Source organism: Mixophyes fleayi, chromosome 7 (assembly GCF_038048845.1).
Source record: "Mixophyes fleayi isolate aMixFle1 chromosome 7, aMixFle1.hap1, whole genome shotgun sequence".
Taxonomy (NCBI): domain Eukaryota; kingdom Metazoa; phylum Chordata; class Amphibia; order Anura; family Limnodynastidae; genus Mixophyes; species Mixophyes fleayi.
Genome location: NC_134408.1, coordinates 124,057,395 through 124,079,331, shown reverse-complemented (window position 1 = coordinate 124,079,331; position 21,937 = coordinate 124,057,395). Strand labels below are relative to the sequence as shown.

General features: G+C 38.5%; 1 protein-coding gene across 1 annotated transcript in view; it reads right to left on the bottom strand.

Moving 5' to 3' along the window:
- LOC142098555 (dynein axonemal heavy chain 11-like) overlaps window positions 1-21,937 on the bottom strand; it is a 325,973-nt gene that overhangs the window by 57,790 nt on the left and 246,246 nt on the right. The window contains exons 64-68 of the mRNA XM_075181390.1: window positions 16,787-16,960; window positions 11,713-11,948; window positions 10,967-11,089; window positions 6,851-7,055; window positions 4,956-5,120 (exon numbers count right to left, since the gene is read on the bottom strand). Of these exons, the coding sequence (XP_075037491.1) occupies window positions 4,956-5,120; window positions 6,851-7,055; window positions 10,967-11,089; window positions 11,713-11,948; window positions 16,787-16,960 (903 nt within the window). The remainder of the gene's footprint in view (window positions 1-4,955; window positions 5,121-6,850; window positions 7,056-10,966; window positions 11,090-11,712; window positions 11,949-16,786; window positions 16,961-21,937) is intronic.

Here is a 21,937-nt window from a genome sequence, read left to right as displayed (position 1 = left end):
GCAGCAAATAGTAACTCTCTGAATAATAAGCAGCAACTAACTTTAGTATGTTGTTAAATGTGAAGATTGGTGGTGAGCTAAGGCTATAGTAGCATGTCATGTGCAATACTACCTGAACGGACCTTCCTGTCCTACAATCCCAATTGTTACTGAACTATGTTTAATATACTTTGATTTAATTACTTTCTATCTGTAAATATTTAACGTCATTAAATATTAGCTTTATAGCAGAGTAAAACAAAAAGACAGGAATAATTGTATCAACTATACAGAATAAGAAGCGTACTATACATCTGGTCAATAATAAATAGGGGTGCAGTTTGGTAACTGTATGGTGTATCTATAAAATAATTTTTATGATCAAAGCATAGTTTGGCAGGTAACAATTAATTTGACAAGAATTGATAACTATTTTGTTTACTTGGAATTGGGCACAAAATCAGCTTTAAAGCATAAAATCCACCATAGGGGCTCATGTTAAGTGAAACGCAAATTGTGTTTCTGGCGTATAATCCTCTTTTACATTTGAGTATGCGCACTCACTACTATTCATATACCGCTGAGTATGTGCACTCACCACTGTTCTCAGAACTAGTGCTTTGTGAGTGAAGTATAAAAGCGGATTATACATCAAAAATGTCATTTGCATTCAACTTATTATAAGTCCTATAGTGGTTACCAGATAAGCCACTGATAAAATACACATGCTGCATGGCTGCACTGCACTGACACCCCAGAAAATGTAAATATTGTTTTGTTACACAAAATTAGTTTTGTAAAATAGAATAATCTGTTGTCTGTACAAAATACATTTTATTAGCATTATTTGAACCAACCAAAAAGTATATTGCCAGTTACTGAACATTGGCATACAAAATCAATATTGTTCACTACTTTCTGTCATGTATAATCACATAATATTTTTGCAATCACTTTATTAGAGATTACTGTGTAATATATTTTGTTTACAGACTAGCTAGAATAGTCTACAAAATAGATTTTCTGCATGAGTTATGCCAATGAATCCAAAAAGCCAATCAAAAACTTTAAGTTCAATTGGTTGTCATTTAGAAAATATAAAGATTGCTGCCCCTCCCCCAGTTTTCTATTGGTTCCTGCACTGTTACACTACTAATCATCCAGCCTCTAGAAAATAACATTAAAATCCAAAACTCCAATATATATATATATATATATATATATATATATATATACACACACACACATACACACATTTTATATATATATATATATATATATATATATATATATATATATATATATATATATATATGTATACATACATATATATGCCACCAGTCCTGATTTTTAGCAGCTGACAGGGGTATGGTCTTCTGGAACAGAGATGTGATCTTGCCTGAAATTAGCAGGGGTGGAGAACCCACGACAAATACGTTTTTATGACAACGTATCTGCATTTTGCGTCCACGTCTACATCAGTTGCTTTCAATATACCCTTAGTGTCACATGCTTGCACGCACCAGTGGTGTATTTACTAAATTGCAGGTTTGAAAAAGTAGAGATGTTGCCTATAGCAACTAATCAGATTCTAGTTATCATTTATTTAGCACATTCTACAAAATGACAGCTAGAATCTGATTGGTTGCTATAGGCAACATGTCCACTTTTTCAAACTCGAAGCTTGATCAATTTAGCCCCAGAACTCTTAGGGGCAATTCGGCCATGTTAGTGTAGAAATAACGCAACGCTAATTGTATTACTGTTAATACGGTCATTTTTTTTTATCAGAACTATTTTTTATTGGGGTATTTAAATGGTAAGGGAAGGGGTACAGAAAAAAGAAGAAAGGGAATGGGAAGGGGTACATAGTGGGAAGCAGACACAACACACGATACATACAATCAGAATATGAAATGGTACAAAAGGATTAACATATCAGGCGAACATGCGGCAGATCAATATGTTAAATACTCTAGGAACAAACTGCTGCATGCCTTATGAAGGGACTTGGGAAGGCTGAACCTGAGGGTCATGTGTAGCAGAGGGCAGCATGGTTAATACGGTAATTTTAACCCAGATTTGCAAAAATCAGTATTACCGTACTACTGCGCACTTTTACCATAGTAACGGTAATGGTGTGCAGGCTGCGTTATTCCTAGAATAACAAGGCCGAATTGAATCGGCCCCTCGGTGACAGACCTTGACATTGGTTAATCAGATACAACTGTCTATCTTCTTTTCAAACAGCTAGAAGCTTCATCCTACACCCATTATTTTTCTGTAAGGCCCTCAAACCTCTATTCAGGCCACAAGGAGAGAAAAATGTAAACAATATGAATGTAAATGGTCATACGTTCTGCAGTATAGACTAAGGGAATAGTCTGCTTTTAAAGAGCAATTTCATATTGCAGAAAAATAAAAGGAGATACATCTCAACAGTTGTAGACACGTAAAACACATTTGTAGGTTAAATCAACATAATTATTGTAACTTGAAATTGTCAACAAGGTTTGTGGTGATTTAACATCATAACTAGGGGTACCCCAATGTATGATTTTAATCAGTGATGATTGTGCATGTTTCTATGCCTCTTAATTTTTGATAATACATTTCTTTCAAGATACATGTTACTTTTTCCTCGTGGTGAAGATTATTCTAATTAACCCGAGAATATAATTAGGCTCATGCATCAAAATTAGTCCTATTCGAGGTCCAAAAATAACGCTAATTTGTGTGTACGATGCTGGATATGTGTCATCATGAAAAAAAATCTTATATATTTCCTGCAATGGATTGAGTGCAATGGGAAAATGCTGAAGTAAAGACGATTATACCTGGTACCTGTGATGCCAAAACTTGAATGCCGACGGCTACTTTATAAAAGTTTCTGGAAACATGGATCACATATGTTTACAAAGGGTTGCATACTGCTATTACTACTATTAGTAAAGAAAGTTATGTTTCTATGTAAACTGTGTGTAAGTATGTGTAATATATATAGAGATGTTTAATTGTACTCAGCTACCTCCCGTTTTCATTTGCTTTTTTATCTACCAAACATACATCCACTGACTGTGAGGCCATAATAAGATCACCTGCCACAGCACAAGTGGAAACCATTATAAGAATTCTGGTACTGTCAAGGCTGTCAGAAGCCCAACTCATAGACTGACCTGCCCCCCCACATATGTTGGCCCACCCACACTTTCTTACCTGGTGTGGAGCATGTGGGTAACAGGCAGCGGGGGCATTTTCTGTGTGTGAGTATGGCGCTGGGCTGTGAGATCATAGACTAGTGCCCGCGGCTAGCCCATTACCAACATGGAGGAAGACAAAAAGCTGCCAGCTGCTGTGGCAGCGGCTAGTGCTCAGCGCGGGAACATATAAACAATGAGCATCATTGCATCATTCGTACAGTGTTTTAGATGCACCCCAATCCCCAAAATCTTAGGCGCCTGGGTTCGCCTAATAGTAGTACAGTCGAGTATCAAGGCTCATCCACACATATGTACAGGAAAAATTGTAAAATGCGTTAGTCTAACACACGCTTCAGATGTCATTTTAACATATTTTTATGCCCTTTTCATGCATTGTGATTTTAGCATGCATTGAGATTTTCAGCAACAAAATTTTAGAATGCAAATATGGGAACAAGCCCATAACAAACCATTCTACTTTTATTGCAGTTTTCTGGCCTTAATAAGCATCTGAAAAAAACATTAATGACTGACAGATGCCGATCAGCCCTCAAGGTTTGGATTTAGAAAAAGGCCATGAATCCCCAGGCTGAGGAATTCGAGAGCCAATGACTGCCAGGGCTTGCTGGGTCTTGTAGTTTCACACAAGTGATTAATGATTTTCTGGTTTTTTTTTATTAATACCATGGCACCCACCACCCCAATGGTGCCCGGATGAGCACCACTGCCATTCTGCTCAGGACTGGCTTGGCCTAGGGGTGGGGGTGGGGGGGTCCACATGTTCCCATAGGTAATTCTGCCCCATGCTGATCAGGCTGTGGCTGGTTTCATATGCTGACAGCTGGATCCCACACTGCAGGTCTCCTAGTTATAGTGGGACCAACATAGTCTGGTGTTGGTTACTGCATTGCAAGAAGACCCTGCTATAGCACTGATGCTGGTTACTTATTTTAGGGGGGAAGATTAATTTTCGTTTAATTTATTGAAATCTTTTTCTTAAAACACAATAAACATATGTGCTGCTGTTGCTTCTGTGGATGAACAGATATCTTTAAATCATGGCTAAGGAAACCGTAAGAGATATGCTTCTAAAGCAGGCCTGTCGAACCTGCGGCCCTCCAGGTGTTGCGAAACTACAAGCCCCAGCATGCTTTGCCAGTAGACAACCAGTTGATAGCTGGAAGGGCATGCTGGGACTTGTAGTTTCACAACACCTGGAGGGCCGCAGGTTGGACAGGCCTGCTCTAAAGAGTTGTACCTGGAGATGCGGGCTACCATAAATAGGGTACATATTTAGAGGGTATGCTACACTTCCATGTGCACGTCCCGTACTGTACATAGCGTGAACTTACACCCATGATCTGTCTTTCCAGGTTTCCAAGATTACTCACATCTTTTGCATATTTGCCAATAACTGAAAACATATACCACATCTATTTTATTTCTAGACAAATGCTTGTAGTACAACTGTATACCATAATACATAGAGTAGTTACCTTCAATCGCTGCTAACCTATACAGCATACAACATAACAATAGAATTGAATAGTCACATTCAGGATAAGAAGCAAGAGAAGTGGCACTATGCTTTATTAAAGAATAATACACATAAAATGGTCAGATTATCAGGGACCACTCTGCAAAAACTGTAAAACTTGAAATTAGGAAAAACTGGCAACTCTGTTTTTACTGAAAAAATATCTTCTCCCAGTTTTGATTAGTAACATCATATTATATATTTCCAAATAGACCAGTTCATCACAGTGCTTTACTTACCTTCACTTCTATTTCGGCTGCCGTGTGTTTTGTCGTTTCCAGTTTTTCCACCAGGAGTGTGTCCCCCAGGAAATTACTTTCTGCTGCCGAAAGGCGTGTCAGCAATTCATCCTCAAGCATTTTCAACTCAATTTTAAAATAATTCTGTTGCTTTGTGAGCTCAGACTGAAAAGAAAATGGTAAGTTTTAGACCTGTAATTCTATTTTAAACCTGTAACTGTAACAATGGGAATACACTTTGCAACCTTTTAATCTTTCTTATTATTCAAAATTTACAATAGACTGTAGTTCTAAAGTGTTTAAGGTCAGGGCTAATATCCAGGGAGAAAAAGGATTATAATTTGGGGCCTAATCAGGTACATTCAAATGACCAATTTATTTCTTATTCGTCCCATTTGCTCACAGAAAAAAAAAAACTTTAAATGCTCTTTTTGTTATTTCCTGTTTTTGTCTTTACGTATAATGTATACAGAAAAAGTGTATTCTCTTACAATGTAGGCATTTAAGGTATAAAATATTTTAATAGAAATAAATTATTAAATATATGCATTTTCATTCAATATCTAAAAAACATACACTGTACAAACATATAACAAATGAACATCCAATGAATACACACACTTTCTGTAAGCAATGTTTTATAAGAATCCGCTTTCTGTCTTGATATGATGCATTGAAATGCAGTGGTGGAACGTGGCATCTCTGGGAGCCATAGCAAAATTTGTGGATCGATCAGGCGATGCCACTACAGTTGTTAATTTCACTGTATGTTATAGGTGCAATGTCTTCAGCTCCTGTGATTCTCCAATTGGCTTGTTTCTGGACCTCCCAGCTCTCTGGCTGCCCTAACCTCGGCATGGGTTAGACAGTGACTTTATTCCTCCTGTCTGCCCTGACCTCTGCCTGGACACTTGACCACTGATAGCCGCCACCCTGACTGCTGCCTGGACCTTGTCCTAAGCTTTTTGCTTTCTGTCTGAATCTTAACTCCTGCTGATAGCTTCCCTGACCTCTGCCTGGGCTTTGACTTCCACTGTTTGTCACCTGCACTGGTCATTGTGTCTGTTTGTGCCATCAGGTATAACCATGCCCAGTTGACGGTGTTACCTAGCCTCTACCTGAGCTAGTTTCCTGTCATCCTTATCTCCAACCTCTTCCCATGTCAACACTAAACCTATGGATAAATGTCTAAAACTACGCGACTAAGGCCTAGGGGCATCTAAAAAACAAGAGCACATCTAGCTCTATGGGTTGCTGGAAGTGAAAAGCATGAACAGCCAGGCTCTAGTAATTTATTTTAGTTTTGTTTTTTTTCGCATCACTTTTATTGTTTCAGCATTGTCCTCTCCCTCTAAGGTCTAAGCTCTCAAGAACAGAGCCCTTTTTACCCTCTATCTGACATCTGCACCTCTTTCTTCAACCTGGTATGTATTGTTTTTATGTATATTTGTATTTTGTATGACTTCTCACTGTGACTGTCTGGACCTGTGGAGTTTTGTGCGGACTTAAAAATAAATGATGATGGTGTTGATAGTAAAGACCAGGAGTGGCTAAAAGGAGAAATTCTTTAATTTTAATTCTTTAGTTATCAAATAAATGAAGGGGATATGTGGGAGAAGGAAATAGGAACAGAACCAGGCAGGAAGATGTTGATTCATCTACTTGCTAATGACCAGAGCCAACACACATTGCTATTGCTCTAATAATCAACCTGCCTGAAACAGCCTAGCATTGAAAACTAGCCTCATATAGCCATTTATTATGAATGGTAAAAATATTATACATGGAACTGTAAACATTGGTGCCAAACTATCTTTGTTTTGACAGAAACAATTGTATTTGTAATAAGAAAGAGTTAATGAGAATATATCATTACAAATTCAAGATAATTGTACCTTAAACTGCTCCAAGTCAGGTCTCTCCAGATTCACCACATCAGCCAGCAGTTGATCTTCTAAACCATCTCGTGTAACGGTGAAATTGATTAATGTTGTCTGAGCCTGTATTTCTGGTTTGTAATGGGGATTGGCAAGTTTGGTGTGAAGAATTAGTTGAAATTTGGGGTGAAATTTACACTCTTTATCCCCAATTCGGATGTATCTGCAAATCAGAAAGAAAGAGACAATGCAATATTGTGACATTACACATTTTAAGAGGTTTATTGAGTTTGCCAACAATGTACAATATCTAAATATTGACACTTTGAAAAAAACATTGCATTGAGCGAAAAAATAAAATATCTGGAGCTTTATCTATGGTACTTATAAAAAGAACAACTTATTATTGCAATCCCTCAGCTACTAGAGGGGTTTGGACATTTCCTTTGGCATGTTATTCACCAACACCTAAAATAATTTTTAAGCCTGACCAGACATGAACCATTTGTGGCACTTGGCCCAAAACCAGAATAACTTAATCAACATACAATTTTGCCACACTCATGGGCCAGAAAGTTACAGACCCCCATGGGTGTCTATTAGCGCAGTTTGTCTCTATGTACAGAATGTTAACAGTCATACTTATTATTGTAAAATCTTAAAACTAACTACAGTTGGTGTGCATGTACCCTTATTGTCTAACCTTCAGGAAAATATATGATTTTAAGCAATTCTTAGAAGCCAGCAAATGTTGACATTTGCAGGATATAATGGCAATATCAGCTACACAATTCATTTTAACAATGATATCTGCATTCAAAATGATTACATATGTAACATGAAAAAAAAGAAAAGAAAATGTATCGCTGTATTGTATTTTTAGGATTAGAGTCCTCTCCAGATTCAGCAAGTTTTCCTCTCACCTCTATCTGCCAAAGTATTTGTTTTGAAGTCAACAGTCATTGAAATTCAGAATGACAACCAAAGTGTTATAAGTAGTAGTCTCAACACGCTATGAAATCACTCCTTGAATCACATACCCCCAAGAGAGTGAGAAATTAAACATACCTTTAAGAGTAGTGTTGAACTGTGCCAGTGAGTTCAACTGGATCAATACTCAGCATGGGGAGGACTCTGTTACAGTTATGAACCGGGGTTGTCTAATAGGGCATTTGTGCAAGGAAGCCAAATATTTTTTGAAGGATTAGAAAAAAAAAAGAATACAAAGCTTATACAGCTACTGTCACATACATATCCTGTATTAGAGGGTAATTGGAGACATAACTCTCTGGGTTAGCTGTACTGCGCTATCAAAAGAAATTACTGTAATAGATAAGCTTAATTAGACATTGAAAATAATGAACGGACCCTAATCATAGATGAATGCTGATCATTTGGAGTAAAAATACCAGATATGTGTTGCTAACAGTACCTGATGATATATCAGCCGATATCATTGGGAAAAAAAATACTATTATGGTGATTGAGATGTTGCTAATACTGCTGGAAAAGATTGACAGATGTTTCATTACTCTTATGGAGTCTTATGTGTTACTAATCTTATCTCATATTCTGTAATTTAACTCCAAATCCCACTACAGCAGACACTACACCCAATATAATAAAATAAGGGCACTTTTTCTGATGAAATATTGTTGAAAAACAATTTATGTCATTTGTAGGAAGAGATATATCTGAGAAGACAAACATTATTATTAAAAAAATAGCTTGAATGTATTTGTATCTGTATTTCTTTTTCCCATTTAAAAAAAATAATTATTTAAATTTTGCAAAGTTATACATCCTAAGTAAACATTCTAATTATCCCGCGCAGGCGCTTTCTCTGTGTCATGAGAATGAATATATATTAAATTACTGAATTAAACAATTCAGAAAATTATTAATAAAAAAAGTGCAGCATTTTCATATAAATGTATATGAGTGATTATAAAGTAAATGAAATCATTACATAGTTGGTGGCTGGGTAACTATCTAAAGGGGGTCTATTTCTTGCAGTGCTTGAATGTCTGTATTTAGAGAAGACAGTGAGAAAATAAAATACAAATGTTCATTTATATAAAACACATGAGATATGCTGATTTGTGAAACTACCTCCATGTACAGTTACTTTAATTATATCTGTATATGCCACTGCAGGGAGCAGTAAGTACATGCTCAGGCTGACTGATAGTCAGCGATGACTATCATCATCTATTTATATAGCGCCACTAATTCCGCAGCGCTGTACAGAGAACTCACTCACATCAGTCCCTGCCCCATTTGAGCTTACAGTCTAAATTTCCTAACATACCCACACACACACACACACACACACACACAGACAGAGAGACAGAGAGAGAGAGACTAGGGTCAATTTGATAGCAGACAATTAACCTACCTGTATGTTTTTGGAGTGTGGGAGGAAAGCGGAGCACCCGGAGGAAACCCACGCAAACACAGGGAGAACATACAAACTATACACAGATAAGGCCTTGGTCACGAATCTAACTCATGATTCCAGTGCTGTAAGACAGAAGTGCTAAACCACTAAGCCACCGTGCTGGCGTAAGAGTCTCTTGAGAACATTGCGGCTCTCTTCTAAGGTCACTAAGAAAAGATTGTGGAATGCTGCTTACTCCTTCAACTGTCCTCCCCCCCAGAAGTTTAACACAGAGTCTGAAGACAATCAGGAGCACTCCCCTCTTTTGTGCACTTTGGAGAATGTAGGAGGCACTGAACTGTGCCCAGGGGATGTTTGTGCCTGCATGTAAGTAGTTAAGTTCATTAATTAGTTTAACTGCATGTCTTTTTGGTAGATTTTGTAATTACATATGTGTATATGAAATATAAAAGAAATATGTGTTAGCTGTGTATTTACTATAAGTATTAGCTGTGGTTTTACATGTGTATTTTCTTAAATATATGTTAGCTACATATTGTATATTTTTAATACATGTCATTGTAGCTGCGTTTTATTGGTTGCTTACTGTTGTTTGTTACATAAATAGTTTTATAGTCTTATAATATTGTCAATGACAAGTTTTATATTTTCAATTGTTTTCTTTCTTTAATATTTAATACACAAAGAAACTTTTAATATTAGTTCTGACTTTATGTCTTATTTCAGTGTCACACAGCCCTCTTCAAGTAATGTTGCTCGGGCAATGGGTTGCTCTGTTGATATCTGTATAATATAGTTGTTGTGATTGAAGAGAAGCAGAACATTAATTTTGTCAGTGGTACATATTGAACTCAGTACGAGCGCTACACCAAGTTCCAAGAAATAGCAGATGTAACAATTTCACACTGAGTTTTAGGATGTCTTTTTACAATGTCCAATCCATAATGTTTGTGCCTGATTCAAGTACAGCTATTGCAAAGAAAGAGAATTTTGAGGTCCAAGTCTCCGTACTTCTGCGCTCATAATAAAGTACTAATAGTATAATATGTTAAATATCATTTAGGATTGATAAAAAAAAAAATAATTTTATTTATATGTTGGAATGTTTTCTTAATAAATCTATAGCTAGTGTGAGCTAATAAGACCGGGGTTACCGTCTTCTGGGGTAGACAGCTGCTCTTCAGACAGACCAGACAAGGATATTTCACCAGTCATTTGTTTTGGTTTGACTAACCACAACTAGTTTTATTTTCCAGTTATAAAAATAAACAAACAGAAACACAATCTTTACTGGTCACCGTTTGCAGAGTCTATCAGGAGGCATCCAACCTCCTCCCCATACTGTGAGAGACAGAGGAAACTGCCTAGCAGCTTTTTGTCAGCACCTTGCATTTGCAACTCCTGATTAGTCTGCTGTGAGACTGGGAGATCAGAATACCTGGACTGGGCTGTCACACTAGTTTAACCAACATCCTGCTTTGTGTGCTCTTTTAAGGTTGATCTAGTTTGGTTGAGCGTATGGCAAATTAAAATGAGGTGGTGGTAGATCACAGTAGGCGGAGTGAACAAAAAGTAGATCCCATGTCACAAAACTCTGGCCACCCTTGGAGTAGAGATTTAAGGCTCCTCAAACTAAAACCTTTACATGAAATTAAGTTCATACATCCAACATGTTTGTACATTCCAACCGGTGAGGTTGTATTTATACTCATATATAGAGAATTGATTATTACCTTCCTCTTTTAAGTGTATGTCTTCCAAGTAAGGGATCAAGCACAGGGTCAATACTTTCTTCTAAATTTACTATTAGAACTGGATCTCCAGTGACAACTGCTTGTTCTATGACATCTACGTACCTATTTAATAAATGAAACACAAACATATTGTAATATATGCATTGTAGCTATAAGATTTGACTGATAAGGAACTTACCATTAACAATGTCACAAAAACTAAAGACATTCTATTTATACCCCCTTCACACAGAGGCATGGAGCCGGGAATAACCCAGGTCGTGTGTCGGTGTGAATGGGGTGACCCAGGTTACGGGACCTGGGTTCATGACCCTGGTCACGACCAGGGTTATTTCCGAGTTGGCGCTAGATATGCTCCGGTCTGAAAGGTGTTCCTGGGTTATACGCCCCGAGTTCAGTTAAAAGCAGCTTATTGAAGGGGCTCAACTTGAAAATGCAGGACAGACATGGGTCCAGTGTGAAAGCCGGAGACCGGGGATATACCCAGGACCAAAGTACGGTGTGAAGGGTTGCAACACGTTTTGAAACTGTGTTCATTACCCTGTGTCTGACTCTGGATTTTGGTAAGAGAGGGATATTAGTGTCACACTGAATGGAGTCTTGGAAATGCTTTCATCAAGAGTCAACAAACACTGTATATCAGCATAATTTGAATTTTATATATATATGGAATTGCACAAGTTATTATTGCTTCTTATTATTTATTATACTGAATGATTCCTTACCCTTTCTGGCTCAAGTGAATGACTTTTAATCTGGATCCATATCTACTTTTAATCCATTTGATTCCTTGAAGTTGGGGATCAATCATAAGAGGCCACCGTTCGCAGTTTGAGAGTATGGTGCCATTTTCAATAGACATTCTATCACTGGGCAATCCCTCGTTGTTCCATTCGGCAATAGTTGCATCATCAGTCAACATACATATGGGATCAAGTCCTTCCGTCATTGGAATAGGAAACTAAAACACACAATAAATCAATAATCACTCAGTAAAGCTCATTTATGATGCGCAAAAAATATAGACCCCAAATCTTCTTTATGTACACACAAGCTCCTACTTATCCATCTAACATATTTCAGATTCACGTCAGTGACTTTAGAAACACCTTTGTAAAGTCAGTCTGCACCTACATTTGTAGTTTGGCAGATGTCATGTAAAATGCACATGTTGTAAGTGGTAAAGACAGTGCATCAAAGTTCAAACGACTTCCACTTTAGGACCGTCCTCCTTGTTAATTTAATCTTATTTATATTTTAGATGAGGGGACTGTCTTAACTATACACGCAACATATTTTGTATGTATGTATGTATATATATATATATATATATACCGTATATGCTTGGGAGGAGACTAAAAGGCTATTTTGTGTTGTGGGCGGGGCAGCCGATGCCAGCTAGTTGTCCAATGACTATGCAGGAGGACTTTGTCTAGCCAGAGTAGGGTCATTTTAACAGGAGTGCTGTGTTATTTGTGATGTGAACAATAAAAACACAGTTTTCCAAGTAAGAAGTGGATGTGTCCGTCATCTGCCGGGTACCAGCATCGCAGTAGATATAAGTTAGTTTAATAAATCTACTGGAATTCCCTCTATCCATTTTTACTCATACCCATTGAACTCCACTCTCTTTACTGTTGCCATCTCTATTCAGCTGCTGTACCCACTGCGTTCATCTGTGATTGATGTTGCAATCTCTGCTCAGATGCTGGATCCACTGAGCCAAACTGTTAGTGTCCTGGACTATGTGTCCAGGTAGAGGCTACATATTCCATTAACTCAGATAGGGGGCGGCAAAGTAGCCACCATCTCTTCCACCTTTCCCCCTACCTGGATCAATTTTCTCTCAATCACTCCACCGTGTACCAGCTTAATTTATCTTCTCTCTATTCCCTAATCACTTTCACTACCCTACTTCTCCACTTATCTGCCCTACCTGGATATTTTTATCTCCACTCTCTCAATAACTTCCCCTACTAACACACATTCATCCATATGTCTCGTATCCCTCCACCATGCACATGCTTAATTTACCTCTTCTATTTCCCCTACTCACTATCACTACAAATCAAACTTCACTTCTCTCTCCAGCATCTTATTTTTCTCTTCTCCACTATTATATCCCACTCACTCCTTTCATTCTTGTTAGTCTGCACCTCTGAACTATTTTGTTTCCTGCACCCACCTCACTCACCAACCTACATTTAAACAAACCTCCCATGTCCTGTTTCTCACTCTGCTTCTTGTCATGATGGCTGGGGACATCATACCTGACCCCAGACCCCGTTCAATCCCCACTATATTCTCTCGCTCCTAGTATTTAATACCTGTTTTGAACAGACTCACATAGATCCATTATCAAATCACTTAAACACCCGGCAAGCAGAAACATGGCTTACCTCCTATGACACAATGACCCCTGAGGAAGTCCCTGCCCAGCTGTCCTATTCCCTCTCAAGTTTTATGCTCAGTCACCCCCACTGCATATACCTAATGGTCAACAAGTCCAAAACAGAGCTTATAATCTTCCCTCCTACTACAGTCACCACCCCCCTGAAATCTCTCTTACCATCACACTACACATTTCTCAGGCTCCCAGGCCTGCTAGATTGGTGTCACCTTTGATTCTACCATCTGTTTTACGCCTCACATCCAGTCTCACAGTCCTGTCACCTTCACAATATTGCTAGAATATGCCCTTTCACCTCCTTCCTCAACTACTGCAAGCTCTTCCACCTTTCTGGCACTTCCACACCAATCTATCCCAACATTGATCCATCCTAAATAGTGTGGTAATACAGATCTTTTTTTTGCTGTTTCACATCCACTGCAGGACTTCTCAAATCCCTACACTGGCTCAACTATATCATCCAAAATCCAATTCAAATGACTCGCCCATACCTACAAAGCCTCAACAACACCACTCCTTCATATATCTCAAACCTCAACTCTAAATACTCTCTCACATGCCTTATGTAAGGTCTTGGTAATTACAACTGATGTATTTCAGTAGCAGGAGAGACTACACAAGTTCTGAAGTAGCTGTGTAATATGTAGCAAGTAGCAAAGGGTTGCAGGGTACTCGTTCAGAGCCAAAAGGATTTACAGTCAATAGTGTAGTCATACCAAGTCAATGGTCAAACACAGGTAAACCGTGCAATTTTATTTCCAACAGCATTGGCTCAATGTAGCTGGTTCATATGATCACGGCAATGCCAATGAAGTGTTGAACCACCTTAGCATCTTTTGGAATAGGCCATTCGTCATTGGCCTTGATCTTTTCAGGATTCATTTGTAACCCCTGTGGGTAAATGATGTGAGCAAGGAACTCATAATTTGTACTCAAAACAATAATTTTCTCATTTGAGATTATATGGGCAGAGACGTGCAGACAAAATTCATACTTGTCTTTGGATCTCAATAAGGGATTTCGAATACACCAGGATGTCATCGAAATAGACCACTATGAATTGATCAAGTAGATCTCTAAACACACTGTTGATGAAATGTAGAAAGCTAACAGGGACTTTGCATAAAGTAAAAGCATGACACAGTATTCTTAATGACTGTATCGGGTGCAAAAAGCTGTTTTCCGTTAGTCACCTGGTCTGACTTAAACCATACTGGGTAAAGAGTTTGGCTGTTCAGACACATCCTATAAATTTGGTATAAGAAGAATTGGATAGCGGTTTTACACTGTGACCAGATTCAAGGAACTGTTATCTATACAGGGTCTTAAGTAATAGTCTGTTTTTCTGACAAAGAAGAAGGGAACCCCTGCTGGAGAAGTACAGATACACTTTTAAGACTTTTCATTCTAGTTCAGATAATCCATACATCCGTCCAAAGGGAATTTGTGAGCCAGGAAAAGTTTAACAGGGGAGTGATATGGCCTATGCAGAAGCAATTAGGCCTGCCGTTTTTAAAAACATCTATAAAGTCATGATAGGCTGCAGGGAGCCCCGTGGAGCAACAGTTAAGGACAGACAGGCTTTATGAAAGCATACACTTCTGGAATGAAAAATGTATTTGAATGATCACCCAGTTAATGATGGGGTAATGGAGAGCCAGTCAAGGCATCCCAAGAGTGTCAGGAAAATGTGGAGAGCGAACTAATTTGAGATTGGCAGAACAATGTGGAGAGTGCACTAAATTGAGTACAAAAAGCTCCTGATGATTGAGAACAGTGATGGAACGCTAGTTGGAGATTGTAGACCAAGACTAGGCAAAGGGGAGGATGTGATAGGACCCAGGCAAGGCCCCTTTATCATGCCTGGGTCAGGGCTTTTCCCATCCCAAGTCCAGACTTGCTACATAAGGGACAAGGAGAAAGAAAGTGTTCTGCACTAGTGCTGTACATGCAAATGTTCTTGCTTTGACATAGAGCTTTTGCTGTTTAAATTAACGGACCACTAACTCCATGTATTTGCACAGATTTTTCCTCAGTGAGGTCTGGCTCAAGAGTGGCACAACCATTTGGATGGTAAGAGAAAGAGGTATACATCTATGTTAAAAGTCCCATTTGGTTTACATTTATATTTACATTTTACGTATGCATTTATTGGTTCTTGATTAAAAAGTTTTTTATTAGTTTACTATTTGATTATTAGTTATTTTATTTAATATTGATTATATAGTATTTAATGTCTGTCTGACACGTCATAAAACATTGCCTCTTTGCATCCTGCCTTAAGAAGAAGAGTCCGCTGACTGTAGCCAGTCGGCGGTCTCTTCTTTTTTCCTTTTGCCATTCCATAAGACTGGCATCAATGGTGATACACTGAGCCATAAAAGCTTCTAGTTCATCAGGGATCTCTACATGCCAGCTCACCTTTTACCCCCTTACAGAGATATAGACGGAATTGATATTGTCTGGTCACAGCGTTCCAGTGTGTCTCTTCTACTCATCTTCAAAACTCTATGGTAATCCCATACTGCAATATGTATTGTTTTTCCACCTCAGTGCAAAACTAAGTGCATTTATGAGACTAATCTACAATTTCCAAGAAATGTCTCAATCTGCCTGCTCCTCTCATCAACCAGTGAAAAATTTTACAAACCTGTAGATGTAGCTATATTGCCCTGCAAATCCGTGGTTGCATTTTGCGCAAAAGTAGGTATGCGAAATCACAAAACAGCATTTGCACTGCAGGATTGCACTTATGCACATTGTTATTGACTCCTAGGGCCTGATTCATATTCGGGAACAAATTGCACGCAAGTTACATTTTAAAAAAGAGCACAGAACTTGAGCTTGGTTCCGACCATATTCAAAACGAAGCGGATCCCAAGATGCGTTTCGATTTGAATCTGGGTGTAAGTATGCTCTGCCGAAATGGTACTTGCCTTACATAGACAGAGCAGACTGCAGTAAACGCACAAGTGAATGTGCAATATAAGGTCACATCAGAAAGCATACAAAAAAAATGATATTATAAAATAAATAGAGAGACACACTACATAGACCTAAATAAGGCGAGATCTTGCGAAGTAAAGAAAAAAGATAAAGAAATCAGTTACAAAAAATTACCTTTAGGGTCTATATAATGTCACCCATTATTGTAAGTTAACCAAGTTTTGAATTCCCCTTTAAAGATGGGCCTCTGTTACACCTGTTGGCTTTCAAACTTGTAACAATTTCATAGTAAATCTGCGCAATCAATAACATAAGAGCTGGCACCTCTTGGTTTCCAATGTAAGATTGACAATAAAATATTTTTAGAGTTATGTAAAATTCGATATATGGACACACCACATACACTTTCAATACGTTAGCAAATGTGTCTACATAAGCCTCACCTTCTGAGTCCTTAAGTATGGCATCCACAAGTGCTCTACAAGCTCATGTCGATACTTTTTAGAGAAGGAGCCAGCATAGGAGATGAATGAAGCTGTGAGCAGGACATCGCCACAAAGTGTTTGCTCTTGTTTACGGTACAAAGCTACAGACTGAGCCCAACGGACATTCTCTGACTGCAAAGCACATAAAAAGATGCAATTGTTAATGATAGTAAAATCTTTGACAATATTCCCAAAGTTGGTAGTCTCCATTTATGGGGGCACTGTGACAAAGCAGCATTGTTGCCTTGCAGAGTTGGAGATTTAGAGAGAAGAGGACCAAGTCTTTACTAGCTGCTGTGGACCTTTGCCTCTTCTACCAGCCTTCAGAGATAGGTGACATGGCCTCTTGTTGTAGAGGCAAGCAAACCTATAACAGCTGATTATATTTACTCCTGCCATGTAAATGTTTTTACCAATGTATCTTTATATGTATATTTTTTATTGATTGTGTTTTTCTCCTAAAATGTTTTCCTTTTGCCAAAATATATTACACCACACAAGGCACATGAGTATTGTCCTTCTACCCTTCTAATGCTTCCCTCTTTATTATCCCAACCTATGTGTCCCCTTGCTGACATGGGCACCTGCTTGTCCTAACATGGGTCACTCACAACCTCTGGTTTGACCCGAATCCTGTACACAAGATCAACCTCAAGCTGTCTTATTCAGATTCCACTATTACAAAGTGAAGGAAAGACTCACAGCATCCTTATGTAACGTCCAGTTTGTGCTATTTCAAGGTACAAACCTGCAGATATTCTCAGAACAGGCTCCCTCCACCCTCAAGAAACGCAGAGAAATGATTTACTACGGCCTTGCCTACACTCTATTCATGTAGATGAAGGCTGGAGATCTCCTGATTTTTGACACCTGCAGCTTTGATAAATAGAGTTTGCTGTATTTATAAGATGGAACGCATTAATAGTAAAGCTTTGAAAAAACATATCACCCATGGCTCCGTCACTACAATGCTGATAATACGTTCCAAAATATCCCATGGGCGGCTGACACATCCCTCCCGAGTCTGGCAAACCCTCGCAAACTTGCGATTGTCCCCCCTCCGAACTTGATGGGATTCTCCTCCCCTTACCCTGTTTTTCCATCCCCACTCCTTCCCATCTCTTTCCAGTTTATATCTTGTTAATGAATAATTTGACAGTGCTCAGATGAAGTGACTCTACAGTGTTTCAAATTCTTGATTCCTATCGGCTTTACCATACTGCTGTTACCATGTCATTTGATGTATCATTTATATTGGCGTCTAATAAAACTGTCTTTCAAAAAAAGAAAGAAAGAAAGAAAAGGAGGGTGACTATGACCCCGGCTTCTGCCTATAGTGATGTATGCTATGCCAATGTACTATTTATAAAAAGGTCCCCTCTCCACGGGCTCACCAGCCATTTCGGCACAGAGCTCACTATACTCCTGGCATAATACACAATGGACTTGGCAATGACATCATTTAAAGTTCGTTCAAGGTTGCCAAACAGAGGTTAGACTTGGCTTAGAGCAACTTCTGGAGCAGAAGAGGAATTCCTTCGCCAATTCCATAGAGAAATCAAGGCTTTATGTGTATGATACGTGACTGGCCAAGTTGGAGGCCACATATTAAATAGTGTAGTAAATATTGTAAGAGGAAATTATGTTATCATACTGTTATATACCTTCCAATACACACACTATATTACAGTTGTATTATATTTATTATAGTCAAATGAGTATTACAACCCAATAAATTATTATATCCCTAATTTATTTGGCCACCATAAATTATACTGAAAGTTATTATTATTATTATCATCCTTTATTTCTATAACACCAACATATTATGCAGTGCTACACAATCAGAGAACTTTACTCAGGCACATTACACCAATTCATGCCCCAGTGGAGCTTACAATCTAATTTCTCTACGATAGCCACAAAGTACCAATATTATTCAATAGTCAATAATCCTACCAGTATGTCTGCTCACTGAAAGTAACAGCTAATAAACAAAGATAATTATATAATTAGAAGATAATACAAGCCTGTGTCAGAATAACATGTCCTAGTTTTTATAATTGTGACAGCACAGAATATTGTGAAGATACAGATAAAATCTGTGAATTACAGCATTTATTTAAGGCGTTACATTTTGAACTTGCTAATTAAGTGACTGTTAAAAAGAACTTGAACCTGTTACCGGAAAATGCTAATACAGTGCTAAGACAGTGCTTTCATCTGTACGTGAATATTACCATTACTATCTACCTGGATGTTGCCTTACTATGTTGTCTGTTATTTTCTGTAAAGAAAGTGTTCATATAGCACAATGTTTTCACATAACGAGGGAGCAATGAACCAACAAATAACTAGAAGAATGTAACAGCGTTTTCCACCTGACACATCTATTATCAGGTTACTATGATCTATGGCCTGACAGTGAGCACCTAGAAGGAACAGATTTGCCTTTGGAGGGTGAAGGGTGACCTAGAAGTAACAACACATTTCTTAATGTATGCAAGTCATACGCAGAGGTTTAAGTGTCCCTGACAATCAGGTTTTTTTTAGACAATAGAATACTCATAATAAATAACTCTAATTAAATAGCAACATGTTAGTAATTAATCTGACCAAACTTTAGTAGGATCTTTTAGGGGTAAAGAGTAAATGGGGTTATGTAATGCATTCTTTTTTGTTGCAAATGTGGTTGTTTGTTTGTCAAGTCCGCCATAAGGATTTTGAGCCTCATTGGTCCTACTGCACCCCCCTCCAAATCATCACACAACCCTGGGTTTTAGATGGAGCCATGATACCAACAACAGAGCCTTAGGAAAAATGGCTGCATGAAACAGCCCCAGGGTTCCAGGCCTATATAACGTTGTTGTGCAGAATTAAACATACCTGCCTACTCTCCAGGAATTCCCGGGAGACTCCTGAATTTCGGGGAGTCCTCACGGACTCCCGGAAGAGTAGGCAAAGCTCCCGAAATTTGGCGAAATTCACAGCAGTGAATAAGCTCCGCCCCCACCATTCAATGCGGTGAATTTCGGCTTTTTATATTGGGGACGGGGCTATGGTGACGCGAAATGTCACCACGCCCTCCTCCTACCCCATGTTACCTGAAATCTTGAAAGTGGGTATGTATGGAATTGAAGCTTACATTATCTTGTCAGACAAAACACAATCTCATTGTTTCACTTGGAGGGTCTGGAGCAATGTTTAGTATGTGTTTCTGATAATTTTACCCAGTGCTGTATACAGGCAGCTTTTCGGGTATTTGTTTCCAGACCATTAAACATTGCAGTCTGAGATTTTGATGGCCAGAACACAGGGAGATAAAGTCAATTGTCCAAGACTAAAAGACACCACGGTGCCCAAGAAGTCAATACATTGTTTTACAGCCAGCCTTCTTGTACACTGAGACAATTTCTGCAAACACAGTTAAACATTGAACTGTGATCATGTGACCTAAAGTATAACACAATAGGGTGGTACAAATATTCTCAAATCATGCACAATCTCTTCTTGCATTGTTAACGTGTGTGGCAATATACATTATAATAAGACTAAAATACACACACATTATGATTGAACGCAGAACTCTATGAAAGAAGCTTGCTATATCTAAACACCTGTGGTAAGTTAGAAAGAACTAGCAAGCTAAAGCATTGTCTCAGGGTGTAGTTTTATTTCAGAGACCTCCTATATCTATTATTGTATGACATAATTATGTGTGTGCTTTTGTTTGTTTTTTAAAACTGGTGACACCTTGCAGAGTTTCACAGGAGACTTCCATACTGGGAAAAGAAAGCTCAGGATTTTCACAAGGGTAATTTCATCTTTGCCTCTCATCAAAATAATAATATGTACACAAGGTATATGCAGCAAACAGTATATATGTATTCGGGCTTACTCTGTCATCCTGTCCTTTCGTTGTTTACCTGTGGATGTACCGATTTTTCCTTGGGGTTCCCATTTACAGCCTTTACAAGGACTGTTATACTTCACTACGTGGTAGTGATGCTCACTCAGGAGTACACAGAACAAAGCAACATGTGCTCTTTTTACAGAGCCAAGAGCAGTCTACACCCATGTCACAAATCTATATAAGCACTTTAAATAGTACAACAATCCTAATGGATGATTGAGCAGATTGGCCAAACTGGGAAAGGCAGTAGACTGCACTGAACCAACTAATCAGGACTAGATTTGACTGGGCCAAAGGACAGGGACTTTATGCTCTTGACCAGTTCATTTCTACCATGGCTTTGTAAGAAGATAGACTTCTTCACTTGCTCACCAGGAGAGCTTTTATCACAGAGACATCCCATGAAATGTTTTGAATGTAGGGGTTAGCTCTGGCCACAGGGGGCAATGGGTTATCTAAAGTTAGGATTTAACCACATTTTACACTACTGTAAGTCCTGCATAACTGCATCTTTCATCAATGGGACAGTTTCCTTATTATTATAACACACAAACACACACGTATAAACACACATGCATACACACATAGGATGATAGCCCCACTGCTAGCGAAGGAATGCGGTTGTCAAGGTGATACATTCCCCTAGATCCTGGCTCATTAAGGTGGTCATTTAAGGACCACATTCTGTAGAATGTAGAATGCTTTTTAAAGAAAACATTGTACACATGGCACTTCCTTAAATGACCACCTTAATACCAACAATCTCAGTGTCGCTGTTTAACATGACGTCATTTTGCCCGGACGGCATGTTGATTCACCGCTATTGTTTCAAGTATGTATTACAAGCAATCGATATGAAGACAATGTGGGTAAGATCATTATCGGTGGTATACTATCGGAGAGATTTGTGTCAGGTTTTGGCTAGTTGGTGAAGTGACTACCACCGGTCTATTCTAGTGTGTATAAGACAATGTTGAACTCGTGCTGTGGTTGTGAGATGCATTATATTTTTCTTAACACGTATGGACTACCATATATGTGTTTATTATTTCTGTGTGCATGAAAAAATGCAGCATCCAATAAGGGACACCCCATTTTCATCAGACATGCAGCAGCCATCTGCTCAAATGTTACATTTCCAGATCAGCCACCCTATCACCTGCTTCTCAGTCACAGTTCATATTCAGATTTCTGTA